This window comes from Colias philodice, chromosome 10 (assembly GCF_061535455.1).
Source record: "Colias philodice isolate Cphi_HAF_F1 chromosome 10, ilColPhil1 Martin Lab GWU primary, whole genome shotgun sequence".
Classification (NCBI taxonomy): Eukaryota; Metazoa; Arthropoda; class Insecta; order Lepidoptera; family Pieridae; genus Colias; species Colias philodice.
In genome coordinates, this window is record NC_143095.1 from 8365477 (window position 1) to 8382142 (window position 16666).

Consider the following 16666-nt stretch of genomic DNA (forward strand, 5'->3'; position numbering starts at 1 on the left):
TTATTTGTTTAAGTTTTTACTGTGTTGTTATTCATAGACAGCCCTCGAAATGGGGAAAAATAAGACTATTCATAGCGGAGAGCGAACAGTGATATTATTAATATTTTTTTTTTGCTATCTGTACCCGAGACATGGGCGGGTGACGTCACAGTTGAAAAGGGTCTAGTTGGCTTGGTCACGTAGTAGGTACCTATAGATAGCCGAGGACAGAGAAAATACCTAAAGCCCTAAAATTATTAATGTCATAATATTACATCTTCTTCGAAAATCCATTATATACAAAATGTAGGCTGTAGGTACTCACTAGGTACTTAATCCATGTGAGTGAAGCCGCGGGCGTTAAGCTAACTAGTCAATAATACAAAAATAAAAAAAAAGCAGTGCTCCTGCTTTTCATGCTCATTCATATATTTTTCTGAAGTTAATATTTTTTAAATTGTCATCACAGATTAATATCATGTTTATTTTGTGTACTTTTAATTTCGTGGTTTTAAAGATTTTCGATTTTATTAATTTTAAAGATTTTAATGCACCTAATATTTTTATGGAGAGTTATAATTAATCTTTCACTAAACCACTATTAAAACCAACGATTAAAAATTAAGCTTTAATTATCCCACCACTGTTCAACCTATAACGAAACGTTCGTGACATTGATAACACTTCCACTTGACAGTTTGACATTGACAGCTATTAAAAAAAATCAAAACGTAAAACATGCGTAAAACATACAGGTTACAGGTATTTAATAACGGCAACACATCGGCAATTTCTCAGACGTTTTCAATAGGTATTTAATTGGCGTATGAACACAAAGTACTAATATAAATAAAACTGTAATAGCATACAATGCTAGCAGCTTTTAACAAAAAGCATTTGATAGCTTTTTATTTTACAGTTTTTAGGCCGTATCTTATTTTCGCCAACAACATGTCTTCTGGTATTGTAGATGCCGGTAAGTATCTAAGTGAATACTTTGTAGATAAATATTACTGAAAAGTATTCAGTTTACTTAAATACAAGGAATTAAACTCTGCAGGAAAGGAAATCTGAATTTATTTAAGAAGCCCTTTCAGATACTTCATTTAGCATTAGCAGCTAATTTTATTATTTTAATTGGCATATATTCTTCAAAACATGCTATCAATACCAATATAAATAATAAGAAATTCGTTCAATAATACTACCGTTACTATTGTTCTCAAAAAATATGAATAAAAAAAACATTCTTAAAATAAAGCTGAAAAAGACGCATTTACATATTAAAAATAAGTATGATTAAACCAAAATTTCTTAAAACAATTCAGATCGTTAGTATGCACCTCTTACCCTATTTTTATTAAATATTGTCTGGAAGACCCGAGAAGTCTTAACACTAAAATAACTGTTGTCTTTTGTTGAAATATTATTCTAATGTGTACTTATTTCTGAAGCAGTATTATGACTTCTTATTCCCAGTCAGTTAACAACGTGAATTGAACTGAATGGCAAATTCATATGATACCATAATTAACTATGGCTGGTTATAGCGATCATAATATGAATTTGCCAGTCAGTTCAGTTCGGCGTAATCTGTCTGGAAATAAGAGAACATAATACGGCTCCTGTAGTGCACAATAAAGAAATTTTGATTTGATTTAGAATTTATATAGCAGTTAATATATATATCTTTTGTTCAGATAAATATTCTGTGGCCTATGTCACTGTCCCTAATACTGATGTTGGTAAAACCATTGGTCATGGTCTTGTGAAGAACAAATTAGCTGCATGCGTTAACATTATACCACAAGTGACATCTATTTATGAGTGGAAGAATGAAATTAATGAGGATAGTGAGGTTTGTACTTACCTTTACTTGGACAATATAAATATTAGTGAGATATCAAATCTTGCAGATTCTTTAAGGTAGAAAATAATGCAAAATGCGCTGTCGTTTTTAAATTTGTCTTTTCATAATTTGTTCGATAGTTAACATGAATGAAAAGTTTTTAATTTGAAGTTATGTATTTATTATTTAAAACTCTTCTTCTTTATATTTTACAATATATTTAACAATGGTTTGGTCACATCTTCATCATAAGATTGATTAGATCTTATGGTTAGAATGCATTAGAGTTGATATCTTAAAATAGAGCAATGCATTTCAAAAAACAACTGTGAAGCAAATTGAAAAATATTACACATCAAAGCTTAACTTAGATTAAAATAGAATGTTTTAATACACACGTCATTATAGAGATAATATAATGAGATATCCTCAATTTAACTCAAATAAAGCTGATTAACAATAACTATGAAGGGTAGTTTTGATAATGTATTTTATAATTGTGATACCTTCAATAAATTGCATTTATTTCTAGACTTTGCGAGATAGGAAAACTACAGAAATATTAATTATTCATACATAAAATAGATTATTTTGTGAAATTCTCACAATGTTATCTGTTCATTCATTTATATACCTATTAATTTTAATCAAATTGCATTGATTTGTATTTTTCAATTTCTTTCAATACCTACACAGTTACACACATTTAAAATAAGAACCACCCCTCACTTATAAGTTATAACTATACCAGATTTGTATCTACGTTTTATTTTTTATTATTTAATTAAGTTTTTTATTTCAGGCACTGTTAATGATAAAAACACGCACGTCTCTCGTCGACCAACTTACGGAATTTGTCCGTTCAAACCATCCTTACGAGGTATGTGAAGTTATCTCTTTACCAATCAAAAATGGAAACCCACCTTATTTAAAATGGATCGGAGATTCTGTGCCTGATAAACAGTAAAAAATAATATAATATATATTTAGTATATAAGAATAAATTTGTTTTTTATTTAAGCTATTTCGTCATTATTTAAAACATATTTATGTATTAATTAATATGTAAGTAGTTTATTTGAATATTATATGTATAGTACCTATTTGAGGAGATTTTTGAAGTGAAAACTTCTTTAGCGGCATACACGTGGCCTGATCGAAAAAGCGTAAGACGGATTTTTTTTTAGCCCTTATATTCCATGTGTAAGACGGATACCAAACATGCTGAACGTTAATAATCAAGTTTTCACTTCTGCCGGCACTCCCGGAGTGCAACCCGTCTTTTTTTATTTAAGCTGTTAAATATGTTCAACTAGTTTGTCGTTATTTAAACGGTATTACGGTATTTATGTATAATGTGTAGTTGTTGAAATATTACGAATATATGTATATTGTAGACAATGCATTTAACTATGTAATAAATATGTATTAGTTTCAATAAATTGTGTAACAGTATTCATTGTGTATATATTTTATATTTCCTTTTAGTATAAAAACAAATACCTATAAAGGTATATTCTCGGGTGTGATATTTTCCAACCATGACTTAAAAACTGATACAATTGATTAAAATATAATCTGAAAATACGTACTTATTGGTTATTACATAACGTTCATTTTGTTTTATAATTTTGAATTAAAAGCCATTACCTACATAAAATTGTAAATAGCATATTCTGTGAAAATATCTAAATTATAAATTCACCTTTTCGTAAATATATTTTATAAACTTTAGAATGTTAGTTAAAACACAGGCTGTATTTTTTAAAAAATGCAACACTCATTCTTAACTTCACTAACAATTACGCATAGAAACTGAAAAACAAAGAGTGCCGCGTCCTTGTGGACTGACGTTCTCAAAATCGTAGCATTTCCTAACCGTCTACGAGTTTCGTAGCACAAAGCGCCGCCGATCCTATAGAGGGCGTAATACTCATTCAACAATGAAACATAGACATCCGTAGCGGCCACAAAGTAAAACCTTCCACTTTATCGCCTCCGTCCGCCTATGGCAACTCAGTTCTCTGACAGGCTTTGATACGCGAAGTCACTTAACCGTTCGGATTGGTGCACGAAGGCGGAGTTCCTTTTCGATCGCGTCATATCGAGATGTTAAATTAAAAACGTATTCGGGGCGGATGAAAATTTGGTATTGATGGTCGTCTATTAGATCAAGAGCGTCTTCCCGGGAAACACTGCATCGCCTCCAAGCGCGGTCGGATCCGTACAAAATAGTGCCGCAGGTGGGAAAAGTGGCATTCAGGGTGTCGCGGGTCGGCAGGGTGGGTCGGAGAAGCGCGAGGATTCCAGAAGAGAAGATAAGAGAGGGTCGCGCTCCGCGGGTCGGCATGAGCGGACGGTAGCAAGCGCGCAGGCGCGGATCGATCCCGCGGCATCGAACGGCGCGGCGCCCACTCGGCACTCGGCCTCGCTCGACGACCAGTCGCGCGCGGGCTGACGTGCGAGCGCGCGCGTCTCTGCACGTGCATGGCGCATTCGCCTGGATGCCTCGCGCCCTCGGGGAATGGCTTCGTCCGAGGAAGAGGCGACAACCGCGCCGAGCCCTGAAGATGACTGCCTCAGTGTCCGAAAATGGTGGTGCTTCCTACTGTCGTCTATCTTCACGTTCCTCGCGGGCCTGCTGGTGGTGCTGCTATGTCGCGCGTGCGCGTTCGTCTGCTGCCGCCGGGAGCCCGAGCTGTCTCCGAACGACCCCAAGCAGAAAGAGCAGAAGGCGGCGCGCCAGGGCAAACAGGAGTTCGAGGGCACCTTCATGACCGAGGCCAAGGATTGGGCCGGCGAACTCATCTCCGGTCAGACCACCACTGGACGTATACTGGTAAGTATCCATGTTTCATTATTTTTATCTAAATATTTTTAACGCACACTGAAACTTTTCTCTCATAAATTATCACTTCCCCACGTTACGATACAGCGAATTTACTTTTTATTTTAACAACCTACCTGAAAACTATTTGAATAATCAAAACATTTGTATCATATTATTATACTCATATTATTTTACATTTGTTCAGTGCACTTTCTAAGATAAAATTATAAAGTAAAACAAAGCACATCCTATCGCAGAAGCGTTCAATCAAAACATTACTATTGTGCCTATCTACCCTCTTACCAGTTAATTGTAAAAGCTATTAGGATAACGAAAAGATAAGTAATATTTTTGTTTTTGGTCATCATCACTTCTGTGTTAAATGGCGCATATTCTCACTTTTTAAAGTAGCCTTACCTGTAAGGTTTTATAATACATTGTAATTCATTTAAATATCTAGATTATAATCTCACAAAAACCTGCAATATAGTCACTAAAATAAATGCAACTTTTGCTTCGTTTATTTGCTCAAATATTTCGACCAATAACTTATGCATGTAGAATAGTTCCAACGCACACATTTGCAACATTGCATGTTAAGAGTTTCTAGCTTGAAACTCCAGGGGGAATGTATCTGTTTGTCTCTATGACGTCATCGTTTAATAGGGACGCAAGCGCGATTTCTTATGTATATTATATATACGTATATAGCATAATTTTATATTAAAGAATATTCATAATATGTATTGTATTGTACAAGTATGTACTTCTGCAAGTTATATCCTCATTATTTTTCACCTCAATAGAATTATCAACTGTAAATATATAGGTAGAAATTGAAGTTTAACTCACCATTGACTGTCTATAAATTGTATAATCAATGAATAGATAAGATCAATATTGATCAGACAGAAAGCATCAAAAATAACATCAAAATACAAAAAAAAATCTAATCATAGTTAATTAGGTACCATCCCAAAGAAACAATTTAATTTATTATATTACCTTGGGAATATTACAGAGGACAATATGAGTAGTTTATATAGGTAATCGATGAAGTATGATGCATCTTGCGCCGAATTATTATAAATTGATAACCGGTTTGAAATTCATATTGAACTTGACTTTGAAATCGAATAATAAAACATATTACGTACCTAGGTAACATAGACAAGGATTCGTTATTTGTTAACACAATGAATAGGTATGTATTTTTTGCTACACACCGTATTATCAAAACATATCTACTTTATGAAACGCATAATATAATATTAATAATGTATACCTAAGAATTAAGCACACAATAAAGTCATAGAATCGTATATTTCATGTAAGTATTTACTTAGAGCTGCTGGTATGTAATAACCTTAAACAAAAGAATACCACGACCATAAACGTCCAATAACCTAATCGAATAAATTGCCTTTCCTCGCTTTCCATCGAACATTAACTAATAAGAATTCCTTAGCTATAAGCACGTGACGCGCAATGGACCCTGACCTGATTCTGTTATCGATGCCTCCTAGTTCAAGTATGTTTCATTTCGCTTTCTACCTTTCATTGCGTAGGTTGTATAGGGCTTCCTGTAGCTCGTGAACTTATCTACGTCACTCGCCAATACTGAACGAGTCTGCGTATGAAAACTGTTTACTGCCAAGTTAGGGCGCGTTCCCACCGTGTCGTGACGACAGATAATCGTGTAGTTTTAAGTGTCGTGGCTTATATGTTTAAATGGAGGTGTTCACATTTAGAACGACACAATTTACTGTCGTCTACGACAGTTTTTGCAGTGACGACACTTTGTCGTGACAGTAGGAACGGCAAACACGACAGTCGTAAAACGATAAAAAAATCGTGGACGGCAACTCTATGACGTCCATTGAACTCAGGAGAGCAAACGCACAAGTAATCACCAAGCGACTAGATTTGTAGCTTGCTTATGATGTGTAAACGACAAAGCGACTGCCAGGAAACGATAAAATGTCGTCGCGATCCAATGGGAACAGCTAGATACGACAGTCGCTAAACGATAAAAAATGTTGACGACAAACAATCGTTATAATGGGAACAGGTAGAGACGATAGTCGTCGAACGATAAATTAGTCGTTACGACATAGTGGGAACGCGCCCTTATATGTACGTCAGCAAGCGACATGCTTGAATGTGATAGGGCGTATTCAGAAAGAAAGCTTGAAACTTATAAGCGCTTATCGGCGCTTGTCATGTTCATATATTTTCCTGTCAGTGCTGTCAACCCGCGCAGGAAAATATATGAACATGACAAGCGCCGATAAGCGCTTATAAGTTTCAAGCTTTCTCTCTGAATACTCCCATACGTAATAAAGGACGACATGATGTGACTCCAGATTAGATAAAACCCATTATCTTCTAAGATCGTAAACATTAAATGTATGTCTAAATCGATCTGACATAAAATATAGGTCAACTTTTTCATGCTACATAAATTTCATTCAGAGAAAAATAATTAAAAATAGAGGCATACATTTCAGTAATTCAGCCACAAGTCACATAAAGTGTGAAGTGTAAATACTCGCTTGTTTGTATGCTGTACAAATAGATTGCATTTTGGTTCCGTTATTGATTGATTTTTTTATTGATCAAGGTGTTTTCAAACTAAAAGATTCAATTTGAGAGAATATAAATTATGGGTATATTTCTTTTAAAATGTTCATTTAAAGATCGTAGATTTGTTGTGTAATATATAACATGTAATAAAAAAAAGCTGTGTAGAATAAGAACTCGCTAATCTTGCACACATACATATGTACATACATTAATTAGATTCTAAAATTGTTTACAACTCTTAAAACTGTAAAAGAATGCCAAGCGCATACCTTTTAACCATTACCCGTTTAAAGATTGAGGTCACATAGTCAAAAGGCAATGCGAAATTGATTTGATAGGTCTAATTTTGGTTGCCCCAGACAACCCTCTAGAACGTTCTAATCTAAACCTGTCCCGGAATTGGGGATAAATGTTAACTGTATTCGGATTCGAGAGTGACCTTTGAAAAGAGGTCCGATATTTCTGCTCACCCGTCAGGTAAAATTATTTATATAGACGCCGAAATAGTCTACCCTCTGCAGACTCTCGGCCAACCTTTAGCTTTGGGAATACATTTATTTATAAAAGCATATACATTATATGTGATTAATTCTGAAGAGCAATAAATTAAATTACGGCTATAAACGCACTTTTGAGACGTTAATTGCGTAGATCTTAGTGCTGTATGTAAATTTATAGATACGTTTTGATAATGAACAATTTCCAAATATAAATTATTTGCTGAAATATAAATGAATACATTTATTTCACCTTACATCATTAGTTAATTTCTTGTAAAGGTTAATAAACGTAAGCTTACATTAACAAGCGACTAAAATAAACGCATTTTACCTTCCATTACGTGAATTGGTATTAATTATTATGGATACCGGAAGTATAGTATAATTTAAACCGAATTTCAACAACAAAGTAAACAATGTTTAAAATACATACAGCTTTCAACATGCACTTCAAATTATAATTTTTCTCAAAATACTTTTTACAAAAATACTTATTTGAAAATGCTGAGTAAATATAGAAATAAGAATATGTGTATGAGCGTGGTTTCCTCATAGTGTAATATTTTAATAAGCTTTGTTTATTACCGCTGCCCACGTTCCATTTATATTTACTCAAAGAAAACAATGCATTGAATTTTTATACATGACTGTAGGACGAATGCGGACAAATCGATTAAGCCCCTTCTTTAAAGCGGTTGTTTCTTTATTTATACAAGCTATACTTAACCGGATAAATAGTAAAACCTGTAAAAGTAATAGATTTAAAAAAGTAAAGTAATAATTTTGATTAATTTAACATCGATAATTTTTTGTATTGTGAGACCTCGCAAGATCAACGAAATATTTAACAATATAATCATATTAACGTCCTCATCATTAATGAAAAAAAAAGTAATGCTTTACAAAATAAAGAAAAATTTCTATCAAGGATTTAAAAAATATGATTAATCGTGGAAGAGTAGCCATTACGACCTAGTTAAACATGAGCATATTGTTCATCCTATATCGTTTGGCTAGGAAACCTTATCGCTTGCCAAATCTCTATGAAATCACTTCCTGATATACGGTAATGTTGTTTGTTCGAAAATCTATACACCCATTAGGTTTAGTAAATACATTCATTTATGTAACAAACAAAAAATATATCTAAAAAAGACGGGTTGCACTCCGGCAGAAGTGAAAACTTGATTATTAACGTTGAGCATGTTTGATATCCATCCGTCTTCCGCTTTTTCGATCAGGTCACGTGTCCTGACGCGATTTTAAGATTTTATACCCAACGCCGCTAAAGAAGTTTTCACTTCAAAAAGAATTTTACACAAAAAAAATCTTATTCTAATGTAAAATCTGAAAAAAAAACATCTTATTCCGTCATTTTTTGAAGAAACAACACGGCTGCATCTACAGAAGTTTCAGGATTATCCTAAAAGAAGTTTTCAGAGCTCCACACTCCCAACCATAAAAAAAAATTCTAAGAGGGAATTATAACCTGTGACACGATAAAAACGAAGTTTATTTTTCTACGTAACAGTAGTCTGTCTAGTTTAAGTTCTGAAAACACGGGACGGCGGCATTCATCCTTTGCATGAGTAAAGTTTGCTAAAGATCAGAAAGTAGACCACGCCGGACGCCGGTAAAAGCCTACCCAGTATAAATGGAATTGCGCATGGCTTTTTGTAGAACTGTCCTTCTTAACTCCCACTTAGGTGCGGGTTTATCTCGGCTAAATGTTTTTGTTAGACTGGGATTTATAGTAGTTATGTTAAGCGGATTTTTTATATTATTTATGAATGAGTTAAATGAGGCTTTTATCGTAGATGTGCTTTTAAAAACAATAACTCGGTTTAAATACGCATTTGAATCAAAAATACAACCGGTATTTTATTATATTGAATAATATTGCGGAAATTAATGTGTATACCCAACTTAATAGGTATCATAACAAGAAGTAGGTTTAGATCCAAAGTAATATGATCGTAAACCAAGTGGGGTATCTCGAAGTGATAGTTCCGAACATTCGAAGGACAAATGCCGGTGCGTGCCAGCCATTTCGCAGGATTAAGTAGGTCGAATATCTAGTAAAATAAAAACGCCGTATTGACACTTTGAGATTGCCAAATGTGGGCATAAAGAATAGAGTAAACCTTTTTTGACAAAAATGCAAGACAAGCTTGAAGCGCCCCCTAATCCCTGTAAATAGGTCAATGGGCGGAGTCCTATCGATTGCCAGCACTTGTGCGGTTCACAGGAGTTGCGCTACTATATAAGAAATACAATCGTACAAAGGGGTTAAGGCTCGATTAATCGTTTTCACTGCAATCGCTTTTTCAATTCTAATATCTGGAGCTGTTATATTGTCGCTCAAAGACTAAACATTGCAATGCGAGAGTTGCGACTCCTATTTTTTAATCTGAAATTCTGATGCTATAAATTTTTTATCAAGAAATGTTTTTTCTGGTCGGTTCTGTGCTAACTAATGAACAGCAGTTTTATCTATACAAAAAAACGCATATCCACACCAGACTATAAAATATCAATAACATGAAAAATAAATTGTGTACGAATGATTCAATCAGAAATATACAATTTAATTTTACTTTGCTCTTATAAAATAAAATTCAGCGATACGAATAAAAATACATAGAATTTGCTATTTTTATAACTAATAGATTCACTTAATTACTGAGCGAGCTTTGAATTATATCACTTTACACCATATTTTTCATTAGTCGGACGTGACACTCGCTTTAATGTAACTGTTTATTATTAGACAAAGCTAATGTTTTCAGTTTAGATAATAGAAAACAGACAAGCACGTGATGTATTTATTGTCTTATATCATAAAACAATTTAATATCGGAACTCGAGCACAAGTTTAACATCCTGCGGTAAATTATTTCTAGACTACGGCTAATGCCTAGATCTAATATGTTTCAAATTATGCTCGCAAGAACCGCTGCCTTGTTTTAGTTATAGCCAATTTAAATTTGAATTCAAGACTTAAAATTTATTTCTGTTTATTAGGTCGCAGAAGGCTATTTTGAGAGCGATCGATTGAAAAAAGTATAAAAAACGTGTAGCGTTGTGTCACAACGTTATTAAATATTTAACAAGCAAAGTTTGTGGCGTGTAAAACGGATCGATTCCATTTTGATGGGAAGAGATATCAACATTTTTGCAAGAACTGTTTGTTTTCCTCTATAATATAATAATCATAACAAACCATTATCATGAGTCCTCTCACTTTTAAACTAATGTAAACATTATAAGCAAAGCTGGGCCTTCACAAAGACATTTTTAGATCTTTTCATTAATTGTACATAAACTTAATTAAAATGTTATAAAATAATGTTGTGACATTTATTTATAGTCAGTATGCTATGCAACGCTACCAAAATATACAACCCTCCACATTATTATAATTATTAACTGTACTAAAATAATTTATTTTTAGAATAACTTGTATAACGGCATTCATACAATTTAACAAGTACCACAAAATGTACTATAGTTATTCATAATTGAAAATGAAAAACCACACATAGAAATGTACTGTAATAAAACTCGGTTTAAATAAGCCATCTTGTGGGCATAATAAAGAAGCCTGCTGCGCTGAAAAGTTCACGTGACGTGTTTTATAATTCAAAGAACCTGAAAATTTAGTTCGTTTTTGGGAGCATACAAAAATTAAAGGCAGCCCACGCAAACATTCAAGCACTTCACACGAAAATGTCGAGGTGTACTTGTATACTAATTGTACGCAAACCTAGCTGAAACTTACTGTTTTAGAAAGAATAATAGTTACCTTCATTAGTGAACTGCAACTTATTTCATATACTTACGGGCTTGAGCGTTATTGTACGTGGTGTTTACATTTCGAAATAACGTTATAGTGGGTGTGTTATGACGGCGATTTCATTATAAAGAAGCTACCTTTCAAAGATAATTTAAAAAAATAACTGTTTATAATTATCTACTTATAAGAATGTATACGAATAAAACATCGGGTTAACTTCAGAATGTCATGTCGTTACAAAAATTTTACACTGAGAGTGTGTTCACAGGCAGATTGGAATATCTTCTTTCGTTGATAATTATCTAATTTAAAACTTTCTCAATATCCTATTTTAAATCTATCTACTACAAATATCTTTTGAAATCCCTTAATTAAATAAATTATACGAGGGGCTTGCTTTCAACACATTTCATTAATTGACCCAACCTAGTCACGTAAAGTCAATTAAAATTAATATTCATTTTCATATTTCTAGAACGAAAAAAGCCTGTAAAAATACATAAACAAATTGTATTTATTTCGTGTTTATGACAATTTAATACGCAGTTTAAAGTAGATAATGACGTACCTAATTAAAATTTTACATAAGGCACGATTTGGGGCTGATTTAAGTGTTAGTTACGATAAATAGATATTAGATAATATTACCTCTTTCTTTTGTTGCAATATGATTAATTTCAAAATTGATACCTTTGCTTATTGTCAAAAACAAAGTGGTATTTGAAAAGTAGCTTTCGTGAAACAAATTACTATTTTCATATTATTAATCCTAGATGAAAATAAACGAGAAACCGGCATTGCTTTTTTCCGCATTAGAAGCGTCATCCTGTCAGCATCAGATGACAGGGGATGTTTGACTTGCGCTTTCTGCGTACACTTTTCCTGCAATCGATTTAACAATGTGAGATAGATGTATGACGAGACATTGAGACTTCCTACTAAGTTCCGATACCACGGTACGAGAGCTTAGGGCGTTTGTCCACTACAAGGAATTTTACGGTCCGGCATTCCGATTTTTTACGGTCCGGTATGGCACGCCATTAATCTATATACTAGCTTGTGCACTATACGTAATTTTACTGTCCGACATTTTACTTTTCCCTATTCCGGATGGTTTTTTGTGTCTACGAGTCGCTGTAGGTATAATTGTTTTCGAATGCCCACTTGCTTGGATTTTACTGTTTTTACTGCATATGCCAATTGAAAGCAAGCTCTTGTTTTACTTTCTTTTAGTTGGCAATGAGATTTGAGAAGTCGGTATTGTTATTTTATATACATTGACCAAGCATTGACCTATAATTATTATCTAAGTAAGTGTTGGTAAGTTAAAGTTCAAGTGGGAATAGCTTTAGCTCCTCGTCACCGAAATAAATAAGTGAAACACGCATTTTAAATCTCTTACGGAACTTTACTTTTTATTATAACGAAATAATATAATATTTCACCTTCTATATTTTTTACTCGTTTCTTGTAAAATGCAAAAACAATCATTTATGATAGCATTATACCGCCAAACTTCCTTGAACTGTACCGCACTGATCCGAGTAAAGACGGACAGGTGCACAAGCAATTCATCGGTTTTTTCATGCCACACCGGACCGTAAAAAATCGGAATGCCGGACAGTAAAATTCCTTGTAGTGCACAAGCGCCCTTACGACGTCACGTTTGTACGTTTGGTACGTTTGGCATACTACACTTTTACATTGGCTCGAAGCCATGTCAGCTGTCCCCGTGCGTCCACTTACAATAATTTTATGCGTATTATTTATAAAATGTTTGTTTTGAAACATAATAATCACTAGATGATGCACGTGACACTTGCTCCCACGATGGTAAAAGCTATTTTAAGTGCGTTTTAATTTTACAAACATGAGCAATAGTGGTATGTACTATAATTAACCTTGTGAGTGGTGTACATTAAAATCTAATTTAAATACAGGTAATATTAGGTCGTGTCCCTTTTAGGAAAATTGCACATCTTCAATAGTTACGTACGTGTATTAGTTACTTTTATAAAAGTTTTTGGTATAAATCTATTGCCCCTTATCACTCCCTCACTCCTCTTTGTGTTCATAAGAGAGTAAAGCTTTAGCCTAAAATTTATGTAAGTAAATTATACTATCTAACTTCTATGCTTACCAGGAGCATACAATAAATAAAAGGAAATGTCAGCACACCGAAGTAAATAGTAGATCTGTAGCACAGTTCTGTAGACTCCAGCTCTAAAATTACAATTTTATGAGGCGTTTGACATTCGACCTTTTAACTTATGGACCATAGATTACTAAACTTGGCACCGGTATAAGAATCACACTCAGCCACTATTATCAATGGATTACAAAAGCATTCATCGCAAAAATGGGTCAATATACAAATGTAAGTAGGTCACATTTGTAGAAAGCCTGCGCTAAGTCAATCCGAAGCACTTATATGTACACAACAGATAACGTTCAATCTGTTTAAATGATATTTATTCTTTGTTTTTCTTTCATTATATTTGAGTGCCTGTGTGCTCAGCTAATATGATTGAATGTAGGCCTTCCAGCATTAGGTACATGTTTATTGTTTCTCGAATGACCCAAAAGAGACTTGTTATACAAGTTATTTTTGTACATCGTATTTTTTATTATTTTGAGGCTATTTTGGCTACGTGTATAAGGAAAGGTTAATTTTAATTGCTAGTCAAAATCAACGAACAATATTGAATTTGAGATTATTAAATAAAGATTCGATTACCGACGAGCTCATTGTTTATGTCAAAATTAATGATCATATTTTATCAGTCACGGTATGGATTTTTTATTATTTTTTGATGTAAAACTAATGTGTTATATTTAAATCATTGTAATTTCTTATGAAAATTAATAAAAAATATACCTACCAAGACTCCTTTACAAACTTGATTCAGTTTAATAGAAGTTACTATAAATATGTGTAGTTCTACAATTTTTGGGTTACTAAGCAAACAAGTTTTTGTAGACGGACAAATCGGTAGAGGTGCTGTTTTCCTTTAAAGTAAAAATCCAAAATAGACTATAGAAACTTGTTTTTTTACCACATACCTACCAATAAACATTAAACATGCCTTTAAATTTTTGTTAGAATAGATAAATAATTAAATATTGTAAATGGGCTTTAGATTAAATCTAGATTACCTATCCAGTAATCATATAAGAAAATAATAGATATAATGTTACCATAAATAGCTTCAAATATCTCTTGCACTGCAACTGCCTCGTACTATCTTACACAAATAGAATCAACAAAATTAGACAATAATTTAATTTATCATTTTCATGAAATGTTCTTGTGAATAACATCTTCATAAGATATGTATTAAATTTCATAAAACGTATATTATTTATAACGTACAGAACCCCCGTACGTTAATACAAATCACACTTGGCCGGTTTTCTAGTCTGGGTGAGTTTGGATGACGAAGCCTAATCAATCATTCAGACGATAGGTTGGGCGTAAAAGCCATTTGCGTGTTTTTCTTTCGCAAGCACTAACCACTATGGATTTTGAATGGAAATCAAAGCAGTTTTTATAACATGGTATTCCTTTTAAACATCTCTTTGGTAAGAAAAAGTGGAAAATGGGCATTTTATTAAATAAATGAATTCAATGGAACATTATTTTAGATGTTACATATGGAGTAAATTAGTAGGTATTCATTATATTTTATCTGGGCTCATCTTCACTTGAAATTGATTGATATTATTTATTTTATTTTGCCGTAGATATTTTACTATATAGATAACAATTAACTTAAATTGCGATTTGTCTTAAAAAAAGAAATAGTAGCATTAGTTTTATACAGGATTATATAATAATTCGCTCACGCTACAAAAAATATCATGTTACAATAAAATTTCAGCACTTGAATAACAGCTAAGTAAATGCAGGTTATTGACCGGACAGAAGAAAACGCTTCGCCAAAAAACTATTCTTGTAAAATGGGACAAGTCTAAGGGGAACCATTTTATTTCTCAGAAAATTCTCTGAACATTTTAAGAGGCGTGGTCTTAATAATGGAAAGCTTTGTGCAATTACACTCGGAGAGTGAGAGTGGCTATTTCGTGTATTTTCTTGGTATTTCTATTCACAATGTTTACAGTTTTAAATGCTGTCAATGATACAATTTAAATGAATTAGCTAAACGACGTTCTTTTTTAACATGTTATTTTAAAATTATAGAAACGAAGTCTTTTCAATAGATATTTACGTAATGTAGAGGTAGAATCTATAAAGGGATTTCAGTAAGTTGATTAATATGTAGTATGTATTTAGTTTACAACTTAGGTAATATTCGGATGAAACTGATAGTTTATAATGACGTGAAAGTAAATAAGTAAACTATTTCGCAAATGGGTACTATAAGTCAAAAACCAAGCTATTTTAAAACAAGTATCTTTTTTTAAAATATAAACTTAATTGAAACAATTCGCTAGTTGTTATGAAAACTGGCTGCCAAATAAATTTCATTATTGTTTCTTGCAAATAAAATATAAGTTAATTAACTTAAATTTTATATTTTTGAGCGAGCTTTTCGCTACGGGAAATATTGAATGCACCAAACACTTAAAAATATGAAATAGTCGTTCGCGATTAATTTAAATTCAATGCAGAGCTTGAGCTATTTCAGTGAAAATATAATTACACTGTTTAATTTGTAGAAGGATCCTCAAAATTGAAAGAAGTAGATATAGCCGCCAAAATAAATATTATTTTAACTATCTTTTTTTCCGTTTTTATGCTTTAATTGAAATATTGCTATAGTGAGTTAAAATGAAAAAAATCAGTTTCATTTAAAGTGTAGAATATAAATATTTCTGTCCTTTACGAAAATAATATACCACAAATAATACAGATGATATTTAATATACAAAATAAGCATTGTATGCAATACAATTGATATTAACGACCATAACTTACTTTGTGGAGTTTAGTGTCAATTAGCTGGCTTTAAAATTACCTATATCCCATTTTATTGACCATCAAGTGAAATGAAGCGGCAGAACTGTGCAGATAAAGCCTGCATGTGGTAACTGGGAGCATATATTTATTTTACAGGCTGTCACTGAAATGCAGCCCACAATACTGTGAAATAATTGCCTATATA

The 16666-nt window shown here is 32.8% G+C and overlaps 2 protein-coding genes across 4 annotated transcripts in view; both read left to right on the forward strand.

Annotated features, from left to right (window-relative positions):
• Nucleotides 1-688: 688 nt before the first annotated feature.
• On the forward strand, nt 689-3285 carry LOC149485328 (protein CutA homolog). 2 transcript variants are annotated; one of them, XM_089700112.1, is made up of 4 exons: nt 689-790; nt 899-955; nt 1680-1837; nt 2631-3285. In XM_089700112.1, the coding sequence occupies exons 1-4, from the start codon at nt 718-720 to the stop codon at nt 2793-2795; spliced, it is 453 nt and encodes a 150-aa protein (XP_089556238.1). In that variant the 5' UTR covers nt 689-717; the 3' UTR covers nt 2796-3285. The 2 variants fall into 2 exon arrangements, with proteins under 2 accessions (XP_089556238.1, XP_089556239.1); XM_089700113.1 differs by having other exon boundaries at nt 713-955.
• Nucleotides 3286-3824: 539 nt separating this feature from the next.
• The window catches only part of slo (calcium-activated potassium channel slo), a 48386-nt gene continuing 35544 nt past the window's right edge, over nt 3825-16666 (forward strand). Inside the window, exon 1 of one of the 2 annotated variants that reach the window (XM_089700115.1) lies at nt 3825-4667. In XM_089700115.1, coding sequence (XP_089556241.1) covers nt 4353-4667 — 315 coding nt within the window. In that variant the 5' untranslated portion in view covers nt 3825-4352. The remainder of the gene's footprint in view (nt 4668-16666) is intronic. The other variant, XM_089700114.1, reaches the window with a different exon arrangement.